General features: G+C 40.6%; 2 protein-coding genes across 2 annotated transcripts; both read right to left on the bottom strand.

Moving 5' to 3' along the window:
• Positions 1-1722: 1722 nt before the first annotated feature.
• LOC104518332 (olfactory receptor 4N2) lies at positions 1723-2658 on the bottom strand. The gene has a single exon (XM_010168841.1). The coding sequence runs from the start codon at positions 2656-2658 to the stop codon at positions 1723-1725; it is 936 nt and encodes a 311-aa protein (XP_010167143.1).
• Positions 2659-11658: 9000 nt separating this feature from the next.
• LOC104525630 (olfactory receptor 10A5-like) lies at positions 11659-12399 on the bottom strand (the record flags this gene model as incomplete). The annotated part of the gene is made up of 1 exon (XM_010168840.2): positions 11659-12399. A coding segment is annotated over one exon (741 nt), but the record flags the coding sequence as incomplete, so codon positions are not given.
• Positions 12400-12406: the final 7 nt, after the last annotated feature.

Raw genomic sequence — 12406 nt, 5'->3', positions numbered from 1 at the left:
AAGATTTGGTTTTATTTCTCATTATCTTCTTCTCTGATTGGTAATAAATTAAAATTTGGTTTTGTCCCCCCATGTCCAGGAAGAACACCCCTGCGGGCAGGGCGCCTTCACACAGCGGGATTCCCAGAACCCGGTGGTCTTGTGACCATCCTTGCAAACAATCTTTGAGACAAGTCTATCACCCTGTGGCTCAAAGATATCTGGTGGTCTTGTGCAAACAATCTTTGAGACAAGTCCATAGTGCAGTTCCTCACAATGAGAAGCTGGAGAGCAGCCCTGTAGAAAGAGATCTGGAGATTTGGGTTGATGGCAAGTTGAATATGAGTCAACAGTGCACCCTGGCTGCTAAAAGGGCCAGCTGTCTCCTGGAGTGCATCAAGCACAGCATTGCCAGCCAGTCAAGGAAGGTCATTGTGCCACTCCACACTGCACTGCTGTGGCCCCACCTCTAGTACTGTGTGCAATTTTGGGCACCTCAATATAAGAAGGACATAAAACTATTGTAGTGTGTCCAGAAGAGGGCAACCAAGATGGTGAAAGGCCTCGAGGCCAAGATTTATTTGATTTGTTAAGCTTGGAGAAGAGAAGGCTGAGGGGTGACATCATCACAGTCCACACTTCCTCAAGCAGGCCAGTGGAGGAGGAGGTGCTGATGTCCTCTCTCTAGTGACCAGCGAAAAGACACAAGGAAATTGAATGAAGCCATGTCAAGGAAAGTTCAGAGTAGACATTAGGAAAAGGTTCTTCACAGAGAGGGTGATCGGTCACTAGAACAGGCTCCCCAGGGAAGTAGTCACAGCACCAAGCCTGTCAGAGTTGAAGGAACATCTGGACAACACTCATATGATCTAGTTTCAAGTAATCCTGTGAGGATCCGGGAGTTGGACTTGATGATCCTTATGGAGCTCTTCCAACTTGAGATATTTTACGATTCTATGATTCCACCTTGGAATCAAACTAAGTAGATTACAGGGTGAGTACTAAGGGCAAGATAAAAATGCCTAAGGTATGGTTTATTTCTTCACAAAGTAGACATTAAAAATGAGTTTGCTGAATTGCTCACTAGAAACATCCAGTAATTATGCAGGGATCCTTAGGTGACTAATTCGGATGCTGTAGATGTTTATACCTGGATAGACATATCCTGCTGCTGGTGCCTACCATAATGTGCCTATGTCCATATTGCGTTTGATTTTCACTTGATAGTTGACTTCCGATTTCAGATTTCAGTGGACTACTTATGCTGTATGAAAAGGCAAAGCTTAACTACAAGCTGGATCATCCACTGACTTGCACATTCTCCCTTTGTGGAGATGCAATCGACTCATTCAGGAGCAGAGTCGTATGAGAGTCAAAAGTCAGAGACGCAAGTATAAGCTGAAATCTTGAACTAACATGATCATACCTATCTGCATTGGGACCAGAAGTTCAGTAATGATTGCTTCATAAATGCTTTCTGTGGAGACACAGAATTTTAACAGTAAAACTTCACAGGACACCTGTGTTAATTCCTTTACACAGTGTATTTCTCCTCTAAATTATTCTGTACATGTTTTAGTGTCACACTAAGGCTTTCTGATAATTAGAGGAAATTATTTTAAGCTTACTTAATATATATTATGTTGCTACGTAGTATACACTATGGAGCTGTTCCTAAGAAAATTGTTTCAACAAACAAAACAAAAATAAAAAGCTTTCACTTATTTACTTCAAACTATTTTTTTATTTTCTATACCAAAGTATGCATTTGCTGACCAGCTTCCACATTGAGCCTTTGATTTTTTTGTTACGCAAGGTGTAGATCATGGGATTAGTCAAGGGGAAAATGACTGTATGGAAAACAGCAACAACTTTTTCCATTGGGACAACATGGAAGGGTATTCCATAGATATAGACAGCTGGGCCAAACATGACAAAAACCACAATGATATGGGAAACACAGGTGGAGGCTACTTTGTTCTTTGCCTTGGAGGACTGTGTCCAGAGCTTCAGCAACAGGAGAGTGTAGGAGATTAGGAGAAGTGTAAAGCACATAACTATAACAACTCCATTGTTGAGGAACATCAAAAGCTCCACTACATAAGTGTTGGCACAGCCCAACTTGACCAGCTGATGAATATCACAGAAAAAGTTGTCCAGGATATTGGGACCACACAGGGGGAGGTGGATGCTGAGAGCAAATAGAATGATGCCGTGGATGAAGCCCCCACCCCATGTGGCTCCAACCAGGACACAGCATACCTCCCTGTTCACAAGCCTGGTGTAGTGAAGAGGTTTGCAAATGGCTATGTAACGGTCATAGGCCATGACCATGAGCAATAAAGTTTCAGCTGCTCCCAGGAAGTGGAGGAAGAAAAGCTGGGCCATGCAGGCACTGTAAGAGATGGTCTTGTGGTGTGAGAAAAAGTCAGCCAACATTTTGGGTGGGGTCACAGAACAGTAGCAGATGTCCAAGAATGCCAGATTGGCCAGGAAAAAATACATGGGTGATCCCAGTTGGGAATCCCTTTGAATTGTAAGAATGATAAGGATGTTACCTGGTAGAATGGTCATATAGAAGAGTAGGAAGAAGAAGAAGAGAATTATCTGGACTTTATAGTTTTCGGACAATCCCAACAGAACAAACTCTCTAACTACTGTGTGGTTCTTATGCTCCATTTCCATCCTGTAGAGCCCTGAAAAACAGAGAGTAATCATGGGGAAAAAAAACCGCAAAACCACCAGTGGAAATCTACAGAAATGTTTGAACAACCAGTGGCATATCTAGATTGCCCAAAATGCATGCCCTTTTCTTATTTCCTAGTTTTAGAGAACTCCTAATGGTGAAATACTTGAAAGCCAGTATTTTAGATTCCCACTAACTTCAGCATTTTACTGAAAATGTAAACTGGAAATGTCCACATTTTATCAGATGTTATTTGTTTTCTCTATGCCCTGTGAACTTGCACCTGGATGGAATATAGGTCATAAAGTATTAATCCATTCTTCCATGGGTAGGCCTATTTTTGTGGTTTATGGTGTAGATCTGAGCTAGTCATGTCTACTCCCTCTCCAGTTGACAAAAGCAGGTCCTTCCAGGGTAAACAGATTTAATTCTAAGGTAGACAGCTAAACAAAGCTTGATTAACCTAAATCACATCCACTGATTATAAAAGAAAACTAAATACGCATTACTCATATCTGAAGGAAAGTTTATAAATCCCTCAGGTGAATTAATCTGACAGCTGTAGAGTTGTTTGCAATTGAACAATTTAAAGTCCCTTTATATTAATGATTCCAGTTTAGCAAGCCCAGGGAAGTACTAATTCCATCCTAATTTTTCTCTAACATATATAACTGTAAGCATTTTCCAAAATGTTTCATTTACCCCAATTGTCTTTCAAGGGAGCTGAAGATGTCTAGGGCACATTCAGATTTCCCCCTTTCTCCAGACAAATCCCACAGTGTTGTCTAATTTTCCAATGAAGTCGACCGAACATCGGAAACATAAAGAAAACTCAATTATCTAAATATCCCTATGAAATTAATCCACCATGAATCAGCATGATGGCAGTCTGGAAAACAAGCTGACATTTTTTCATAGAATGTATCGAATAGTTTAATTTACATACATTTTGAACTGTAGATTTTGACACCTGCCCCATGAAGAAAAACATTAAAACTGGTCATATTTCCTTTAAATATTTCCTTTCCATTTGTCTAAGTTCTTTCAGTTCTCCCACTTCTTTTTCTTCTTTTGGGTCAGGAGAAAGTTATATGAGTTTTTTTTGCCTCCAGCTTTTTAAAATATTTTTCTCCCATTTTGCTACAAACATGGTATATTTGTCTGCATGATGTAGTCGGCACATTACTTACTACCTTAGTAACTTCACCACCAATGGTGAGGTAGAGAATATGAAAATGCTTTAATGGAAGAAAATACTCAGAAAATACAGTCAGCATTTTTTTAGTTTTAGAGCAGTTTTAGTTTAGTTCCCTTGAGACCAGTGGGAAATGAAATCAGTCTTGACAGTGGAAACTACAAAAATGAAAACAACTGATAGCAGGAAGTGGCAAAAAGTAGTAAAATTCAGAATAAAGGTGGGGCGGGGGGGGGAGAGAGAAAGTAAAGTAAGAAAGGAATAAAAACATGTAAGAGAAAAAAAAAACTCCTTATGTAACTTTTAATTTTTTTTTTGTCAAAAGTCAAAATTTCATGTCATGTCTTGAAATTAAAAGATGTCTTTACATTCCTTGTTTTCTCCATCTCGTCCTTTCTTTCGTGGAGAGCTGAAGGGCTCATTGTGCTGGATGTGTGTATAAATTGCCCAATATCTCAACTGTCTGTGAATCCTTAGCCATCTGGTTGTGAGTTTCTTTTTGCTTCACTTTAAATTCCCTCTAAGTGTTTTGATCAGCTCCAGTCTCTTCCCATCTCATCATATGACAGAAATATTCCTGAAGGAACCTACCACTCCACTCTGCTCTCCTGTTTTGTATTGTATCCTACACACCCAGATAATGCAGAAACAACACTCTCTCTTTACCTCTACTTGGTTATAGACTTCTGTGGATGTACTTGACTGCCATGGCTTTGCATCTATGACTCTCCCACACAGCTGAGTATCTACTACTCTCTGGTAATAGTTCAGCCCTAACCAGCAAAGAACTGATCAAAGTTACTCCCTTTTTGCTGTTTTCTGCCATACCACTTCAGATAGGAGGTAAATATTTCCCAGTTTTTCTACTTACTTCACTGATTTTATCAGTCTGCCTATGTCCAGATCCTCTCCACTCTTCAGCTGTGGATTGTGTTTTGCTCAGTCTCCCACAGTCAAAAAGACTGGCTACACTGAACATCAGTAGTGTCCTAAAGAATGGTATGCCACCCTCTGATGAAAATATTAGCAAATCCAGCAAGGGCATCAAAGAATATGTACTAATACAAGAAATTCATTGTTAGTCTCATTAATGTTTTGTCAGTCTAAGCAAAATATAACAATCACTCATTACTAGTCCAATCACAGTAATACTAACACTCACTCGATTTCTCTTTAAGATCTTTATTGATAAACTCAGTAGAAACAAATGTCTGTCCCTTTTCCCTGAAGTTAAGTTCTCACCCTTCTTCTTGTCCATAGTTTGAGGTTAAGTGTCCTTCAGCCTCAAGCAAGGTGAGCAGTCAACATCTCAAGTCCTTGTAGTAAGCACAGTATTGCCTGTAGAACTTATCTTCCTCTTTGATTCTGAGTTCTCTCAAGGTTATTCTTACTGACACTGGTTTTATCAGCCCTCCCTGAATTATATGAGAATGCAAGACAGCTGAGACCTAAACTCCCCTAATGCCTACATCTCCTATCCTTTGTCCTCTCAGGTCCTTCCCAGGTCCCAACAGCTCTTCAGCTACCCAAGTCCTAGCTTCACTCCACACCAGGACTCTCTATTTCTGAAGCTTATCACAATCCCAGTTTTAAAATCCTATAAACAGCAGGTAACAGCTTTAATATGCATCTTCCTTTCAGGAGCTCTGTTGGTAGTCCATCATTCTGACCTGAAGTCTTGCTCTTCTGGCCGTGAATCCTCTCCCACACACCTATGTATTTAGTACAGCTGTGCATGTACCAGAGGTTCAACTCTTTTGAATGCCAGACCCATTCATAGCAATTTGTATCCCTGCCCAATTATCAGCACTAGCACCAGAGACTGCAACCAGACTGCTTGTGACCTTAGCTGCTCCACTCACCACCTGATGACAGAAGGCGAACTTTGTGTGCCAGAGAATGGAGAAGATTTTGTTTCTTTGCATCCTCTAGATAATGCCTTCTCTGTCTCTTCAGAGTATGTAGGTTGTTTCTGGTTCCAAGAATGAGGGTTACATTATTGTGCAGCAGCTGTGGTTCTGGAGCGCTAATTCAGATGCCCTGGGATCATAATAAAAGCTCTGCAGTGTATGACTTGATTTATAAGTATTTATTTATTAATTATTTTAAAATATATTTTTCCTGGACCAGGAGACCTCTAGAGGTACCTTACAACCTACTTTTTAATGATCTCATTATTAATTCTTGTGGTGGTTTCACATGGCTAGCACTTGACTAGCTCTTGACTAGCAGCCAAACACAGCCCTTCACTCACTCTCCTCCACCCCAGGGGCTAGGGAAGAGAACGGGGGGCAAGGATAAGGAGACTTGTAGGTTTTGATAAGAACAATTTAATAATTGAAATAAAATAAAATTTAAAATAATACTGATATTAAAATAATAATGATAATAATAGTAATTAAAAATGCAAATGAGTTATACACAGTGCAATTGCTGACACCCACCGACCAAGCTCAGCCCGTTCAGAGTGAATGGGTGATAACCCGTTCTGGGTTATCATACCAGATAACGATCCCAGAGGAGTGACAATCCTGAACTGAAACCGCAATCCTGGAGGAGCAAGAGCCCGAGCGAAAGGCAGAGAGGTCCAAAAGAGAAAGAGACCCTTATTAATATACTGAACATGTTGTTATATGATACAGAATATCCTGTTTACATATCAAAATGCTAATTTAGCTTAATAATTTAAATATTCCTCACCCAATTAGATCTTGCACTTGTAGACTAACAAATCATGAAGTCCTTCTCTTCCAGTAACCAAAATGAAAACATTGGTATGTTATCAGCATTTCTCTCCTAACAAATTCCATGCTGAAACCAAAACACAGTACTGTTCTAGCTACTAAAAAGAAACCTAGCTCTGTCCCAGCTGAAAACCAGGACAATTCTCCATTTAAATGATTTGTAATCTTTGCTTCTAGGATACAAATTAACCCAAAACCTCTGGTTTTCCATATTCTGTAGACGTTCTGATCTGGAAATGCACAGGATGGAAAGCCATCATCTAGAATTCTCCAGATCACTTAATTTTCTGTATTTTATGAGTGTTCAGGATGAGTTCTCCATAGTCCACTGACAAAGATATATACTTTCAGGCACTGTAAAACAAACTCAACCACTCCCTCCTGTCCCTGCACCCCTCTCTCCCCATTTTTTTTCTCTCTTTCTTTCTTACTTTCCCTAAAATGTACCTTGAAGAATCATGGAATCATAGGAGCGTGGCATGTCAGTTTGCATGGCAGTTCATGCAGGCAAGGTGTGCGGCTGGAGCGCAGTTTCCCTCCTGGCTCAAGAAGGCTAACTCAACTAGTGGTCATTACCCTCCCAGAAGGGGACCCAGCTATGGCTTCCACTGAAAGCCATTGCCAAACAGAATGTGGCCACCCAGTCAGAGCTCCCAAGCAAACAAGCAGCTGTCCAGGTCTCCAGCTGCACAGAGTGCATGAGCCTGTCACTGGTACCGGACGACAGTAGGGACAACATCTCCGTGCATTGTGACCAGGTGAATGATCTGCTCAGCCTAGTGGCAGAGCTGAAAGAGGAAGTGGAAATGTTAAGGAGTATCAGGGAATGTGTCAGGGAGGTAGATTGGTGGAGCCACTATCAACTACTCCACAACATCTTTTTTCAGAATGAGAAATTCCCAACTGCCCTTCTTTACTTACATAGTTGCTTTCTTTAACAGAGAAATGTAAAAACAAAGCAGATACTGTCAAGAACTGACTTTTGCTTTCAACAAAGAAGGAAATTTAAATAGCAATAATGAGCATGTAAATAAAATGAGAATGCTGTCTCTCAAGGCAATAACTGCTTGGGAACCAAAGTGGTTGCTGACTAATAAAACAGTGAACATCATACATTATAAATAAAATCAACCTGCAACAGAAACAATTAAAAGGTTGCTTTATCTATTATAGTAGGTCACACTACTAAGGGTTGAGTAAGTTTCTAAGTTTCTGATTTCTCATATATTCTAGGGAATTTATGTATGGATGCTTTGGGTTTTCATGTCTTCATATGGAATATCCATGATTGGGTGGAAAAAATACAGAACATACAACAATATATATGAAAATATTTTTTATTATTTCTTGAATAATGTAAATACATATTCTATTTCAAATTTTCCTCACTTTCTCAGAAGAAACATTCTTTGTTCAGGTAAATGCATTGCAATGAAATACTGATAATTTTTCATTATCACAATAAAAAAAGTATTCCAGGAAATCAAGCAGCAATGAATACAGGACAAGTCCATTGCACAAGAATAGAAGTCCTATTCAGTTAATTTCCAGTTATTAAGTTTCTTAATTGATGCAGACATAACCCAAATAAGGAGAGACGAAGGTTCATCCCTGATTTATGCAGAATTTAACATTCCTCATTGAGTATGTTGTGATGTGGATAGCCTGTTCTTGCAATTTCATCACATCATTCATATTTGTAACATAAATGGGATAGATATGGGGTGGGAAGTCAACCAGAAAACACATTTTCACTTTATTTTTACTGAGAGAAATTCTCCGTAAGGCATTCCTTCCCTCCTTCCTTCCTTCCTTCCTTCCTTCCTTCCTTCCTTCCTTTCTTCCACTCCCTCCCTCACTCCTCCTTCCTTCCTTCCTTCCTTCCTTCCTTCCTTCCTTCCTTCCTTCCTTCCTTCCTTCCTTCCTTCCTTCCTTCCTTCCTTCCTTCCTTCCTTCCTTCCTTCCTTCCTTCCTTCCTTCCTTCCTTCCTTCCTTCCTTCCTTCCTTCCTTCCTTCCTTCCTTCCTTCCTTCCTTCCTTCCTTCCTTCCTCTCTTCCTCTCTTCCTCTCTTTCTCTCTTTCTCTCTTTCTCTCTTCCTTTCTTCCTTTAGTTTTCTTCTAATATTTCTACTGAACTTTAGTTTATTAATAAAATATAAAAATATAATTATTGCTTCAAAACACAAAATTCTTCTCAATAGTTAAGACTGCAGGTATGTATTGGGTGTGATTGTGATGGAATTAACTTTCTTCATAGCAGCCCCTATGCTGCTGTGTTTTAGACTGAGGACCAAAACATCATTGATAACACATCTGTGTTATAGTTATTGCTGAACAGTTCTTACACAATGTCAATGCCTTTTCTGTTTCTCATGCTGCCCCATCCCCCAACAAGTAGGCTTGGGTTGGGCAAGAGGCTGGGAAGAGACACAGCCAGGACAGCTGACCCAAATTCTCCAAAGGGATATGCCATACTGTGTGACATCATGCTCAGGAGTAAAACTGGAGGGAGTTTTTCAAAAGTGGCCATTGCTGTGAGAGTGGCTGGTCATTGGTCTGCTGGTGGCGAAAGACTGCTTTTGTATCGCTTGTTTTTGTTTGTGTTTTTTTTTTCTTTTTTTATTTCACTTATTAAACTGTATCTGTCTCAACCCAAGAGTTTTTCCTCCTTTTTGACCTCCAAAAACACAGCACTATAAAAGCTGCCGTGAAAAAAATTAACTCCATCCCAACCACCCCAGTGCAAGGTAGAGAATAGCAGGAGAGACCACTTAACTTTATGTGTAGGTTTTAAGCATTGGATTCAAACATTTAGGAAAGGATTCACTTGCCTAGTGCTTTAATTTATTTGAGGTACCCTTGGAATATCAAAGTAATCCAATTGGCCCTGGCTGATGTGGCAGAAAACCTGTAAGAGTCCTTCAAACAGATTGACAGCTTGAGGACAGACAGAGCACTCAACAGTGTCTGAAATGTCAGTATGAGCTAGGTGTTTTTTTAGCATGACTTAACATGTACTTTTAGGCACTACAGATTATCTTTCCTAATCTTCAACAGGCTCTGCAGTAGAAGTGAGTCTCTAGTAGACTTTGTATCAGATCTGCCAATGATGTGCGGATGTCTTAGATACCTTGGTGCTTCTGAAATGAAACTGACACATCTATGTTTGCACAGTTGAATCCTCCTAATTTCTTTGCTTAAAGGTATATATTAGATAGACACTGCATGCTGTGCCTGAGCCTATCACCAGTACCTGAGAACAGCAGAGCAAACACCTGTGTGTGGTGTGACCAGGTGAATAATCTGCTCAGCCTGCTGAAAGAAGTGGAATGATTAAGGAGTATTAAGGAGTGTGAGAGGGAGATAGATTGGTGGAGCCACACTCTGCCATCCCTGAGGCAAATGCAGCAAATGGAGACTCCACAAGAAACAGAGGATCTCTTACCCCCTTGCCACCAAGGACCTAAGAGACAGAGGGGAACGGAAACAGGTCCCTTTTTAGGGTGGCAGGCAAATCCCCTCTGGTATTCCCTCATCTTTCCAGCTGCCCTTACACAACAGGTATGGGGCTCTAGAATTTGAGTGTCAGACAAATGAGGAGGTAGATGAAGGTCCAGCCAGGGGGCTGCCAACATGTGATGAACTGACAGAAACCCCCATTCCCCATCCCCCTGTACCATTGGCAGGGAGGAGGTGGAAATTGGGAGGAAAGTTAAGCCTGGGAAGAAGGGAGGGGTGGGGGGAGCTATTTTAAGATTTTACTTTATTTCTCATTATCCTCTGATCTGATTGGTAATAAATTAAATTAATTTATTTTCCCCAAGATGAGTCTGTTTTGTTCATGACAGTAATTGGTGCCTGATCTCCCTCTGTCCTTATCTCTGCCCTACAAGGCTTTTGTTATTTTTTTTCTCCCCTGTGCATTTGAGGAGGGGGAGTGCTAGAGTGGCTTTGGTGGGCATCTGGCATCCAGCCATGGTCAACTCACCACAGCACACACTCAGAAGCTGTTGGAGATCTTGTTGTTCTGAGGAGCTTCTTGGTTCCCAGGACATCCTGGCAGAAGGTTGGCACTGGAGGTGAGTGACAGAGTCCATCAATATAAGATGGTGGTTATACTATCTGAACTGCAAAAGAAGGCAGCTCATAAAACTGCACTCATGCTTGTCTCTAGTTTTTGTCCCTAAAGGACAACAGGCAAAACTCAGTGGAGACGACTCCCATGAGAGGTTTTTCTCTTACTCAGTATGACCATTTTTCTATTTAAGCAAATTCACCAAATAATATATTTTGTTCCCACTCTCTCTTGGAAGACTATGTGATGAGTCTTGGTCTCTGGAGCCTGCTGAAAGAGAATGAAGATACCCATGTGCTGTACCAAAACATGAGACAGAAGAACCTTGGGAAATCTGGCCCAGGTTCTTTGCACTACCAGGTGAAATGGCACATACAGGCTGATGTCACGCCTTCATACAGGCACTTATGGACCTAGAGCATTCACTGGTCATGTCAGAGACTGCATTCAGTTTCTTACTGTCTCAGGCAAAGCTAGAGCAGATTTCTTCCCCACTTCCAAATGACAGAAGATAAATTACTCCAAGGTCCTGTTATCTGTGACTGTACGAGGCTCTCAGGAACTTCTCCAAAAAAATTTTATTAATGGCATAAAGAACTACTAACAGGTCAATGCAAAACACAAATGACACTATGGCCCAGGTGACAAAATACCTGTCCAAGAGACATTGCAGTCTCTGCTACAGTGACTGTACTGTATGAAATACTAACTTTTTTTTTTTTTTTTTTTTGGAAACAGAGATTGAAACCTCATTTTCCACCAGATGATGCAAGGTGGTATATCATAAATACTGAAGTAGTAAGGTTCATATGCACTTATACTGGACAGGAGAAACACAAAATCACTAAGTAGAGTTTGAGATACATATATTTTCCAAGTATTCCAAGTTAACAGGCTGTTTTAAAAAAAAGTCAAGCATAAAGGAAAAAAAAACATAAATATATAGAGTAAAAGAAAGATTCCTTTCAAGTAGAATAAACTTATATCTTCCTTAGCTTATATATAATTTTGATTAGTACTCCTTTCACATCTTTATTTCTCAGGCTGTAAATCAAGGGGTTTAATGCAGGAATTATGGTTGTGTATATGAGAGCTAGGAATTTCTTTGTGTCTTGTGAATTACTGGATTTTGGCCGTAAGTAAATCAAGGTCCCACTTGCATAATACAGTGTTACAACAGTAAGGTGTGAGGAACAGGTGGAGAAGATCTTGTGTCTGCCCTCTGAAGAAGATATCTTCAGGATGCTGGAGATGATGCAGGCATAGGATACCAGGATGAGGCAAAATGGTGTAAAGATGACTAGCACCGTGGCCATAATGATCTGCTTTTCATACAAAGATGTGTCAGTGCAGGAGAGCATGATGAGGGGTGGAATATCACAGAAGAAGTAGTTAATCTTTCGGGGCCCACAAAATGGCAATGTGAACACCCAAGCTGTCTGCACCACAGACACAACATTACCACTGCAGCATGACAGCAGGACCAAAGAAAGACAAACTCTGCTGTTCATGATGATTGCATATCTCAGGGGGTTGCATATGGCCACGTAACGGTCATAGGCCATGGCTGCCAAAATGTAGCATTCAGTGGCTCCTAAGAAGATCACACAGTAGAGCTGTGCGGCACAGACCATGTAGGAAATGCTCCTGTCCTCTGACAGGAAGTTTATCAGCATCTTGGGAACAATGATTGATGCTGTGGAAATATCCAGGAAGGACAAGACCCGG

The sequence above is a fragment of the Antrostomus carolinensis genome, unplaced genomic scaffold (assembly GCF_000700745.2).
Source record: "Antrostomus carolinensis isolate BGI_N321 unplaced genomic scaffold, ASM70074v2 scaffold4015, whole genome shotgun sequence".
Lineage (NCBI taxonomy): Eukaryota > Metazoa > Chordata > Aves > Caprimulgiformes > Caprimulgidae > Antrostomus > Antrostomus carolinensis.
This window is presented reverse-complemented; position numbering and strand designations above follow the sequence as displayed.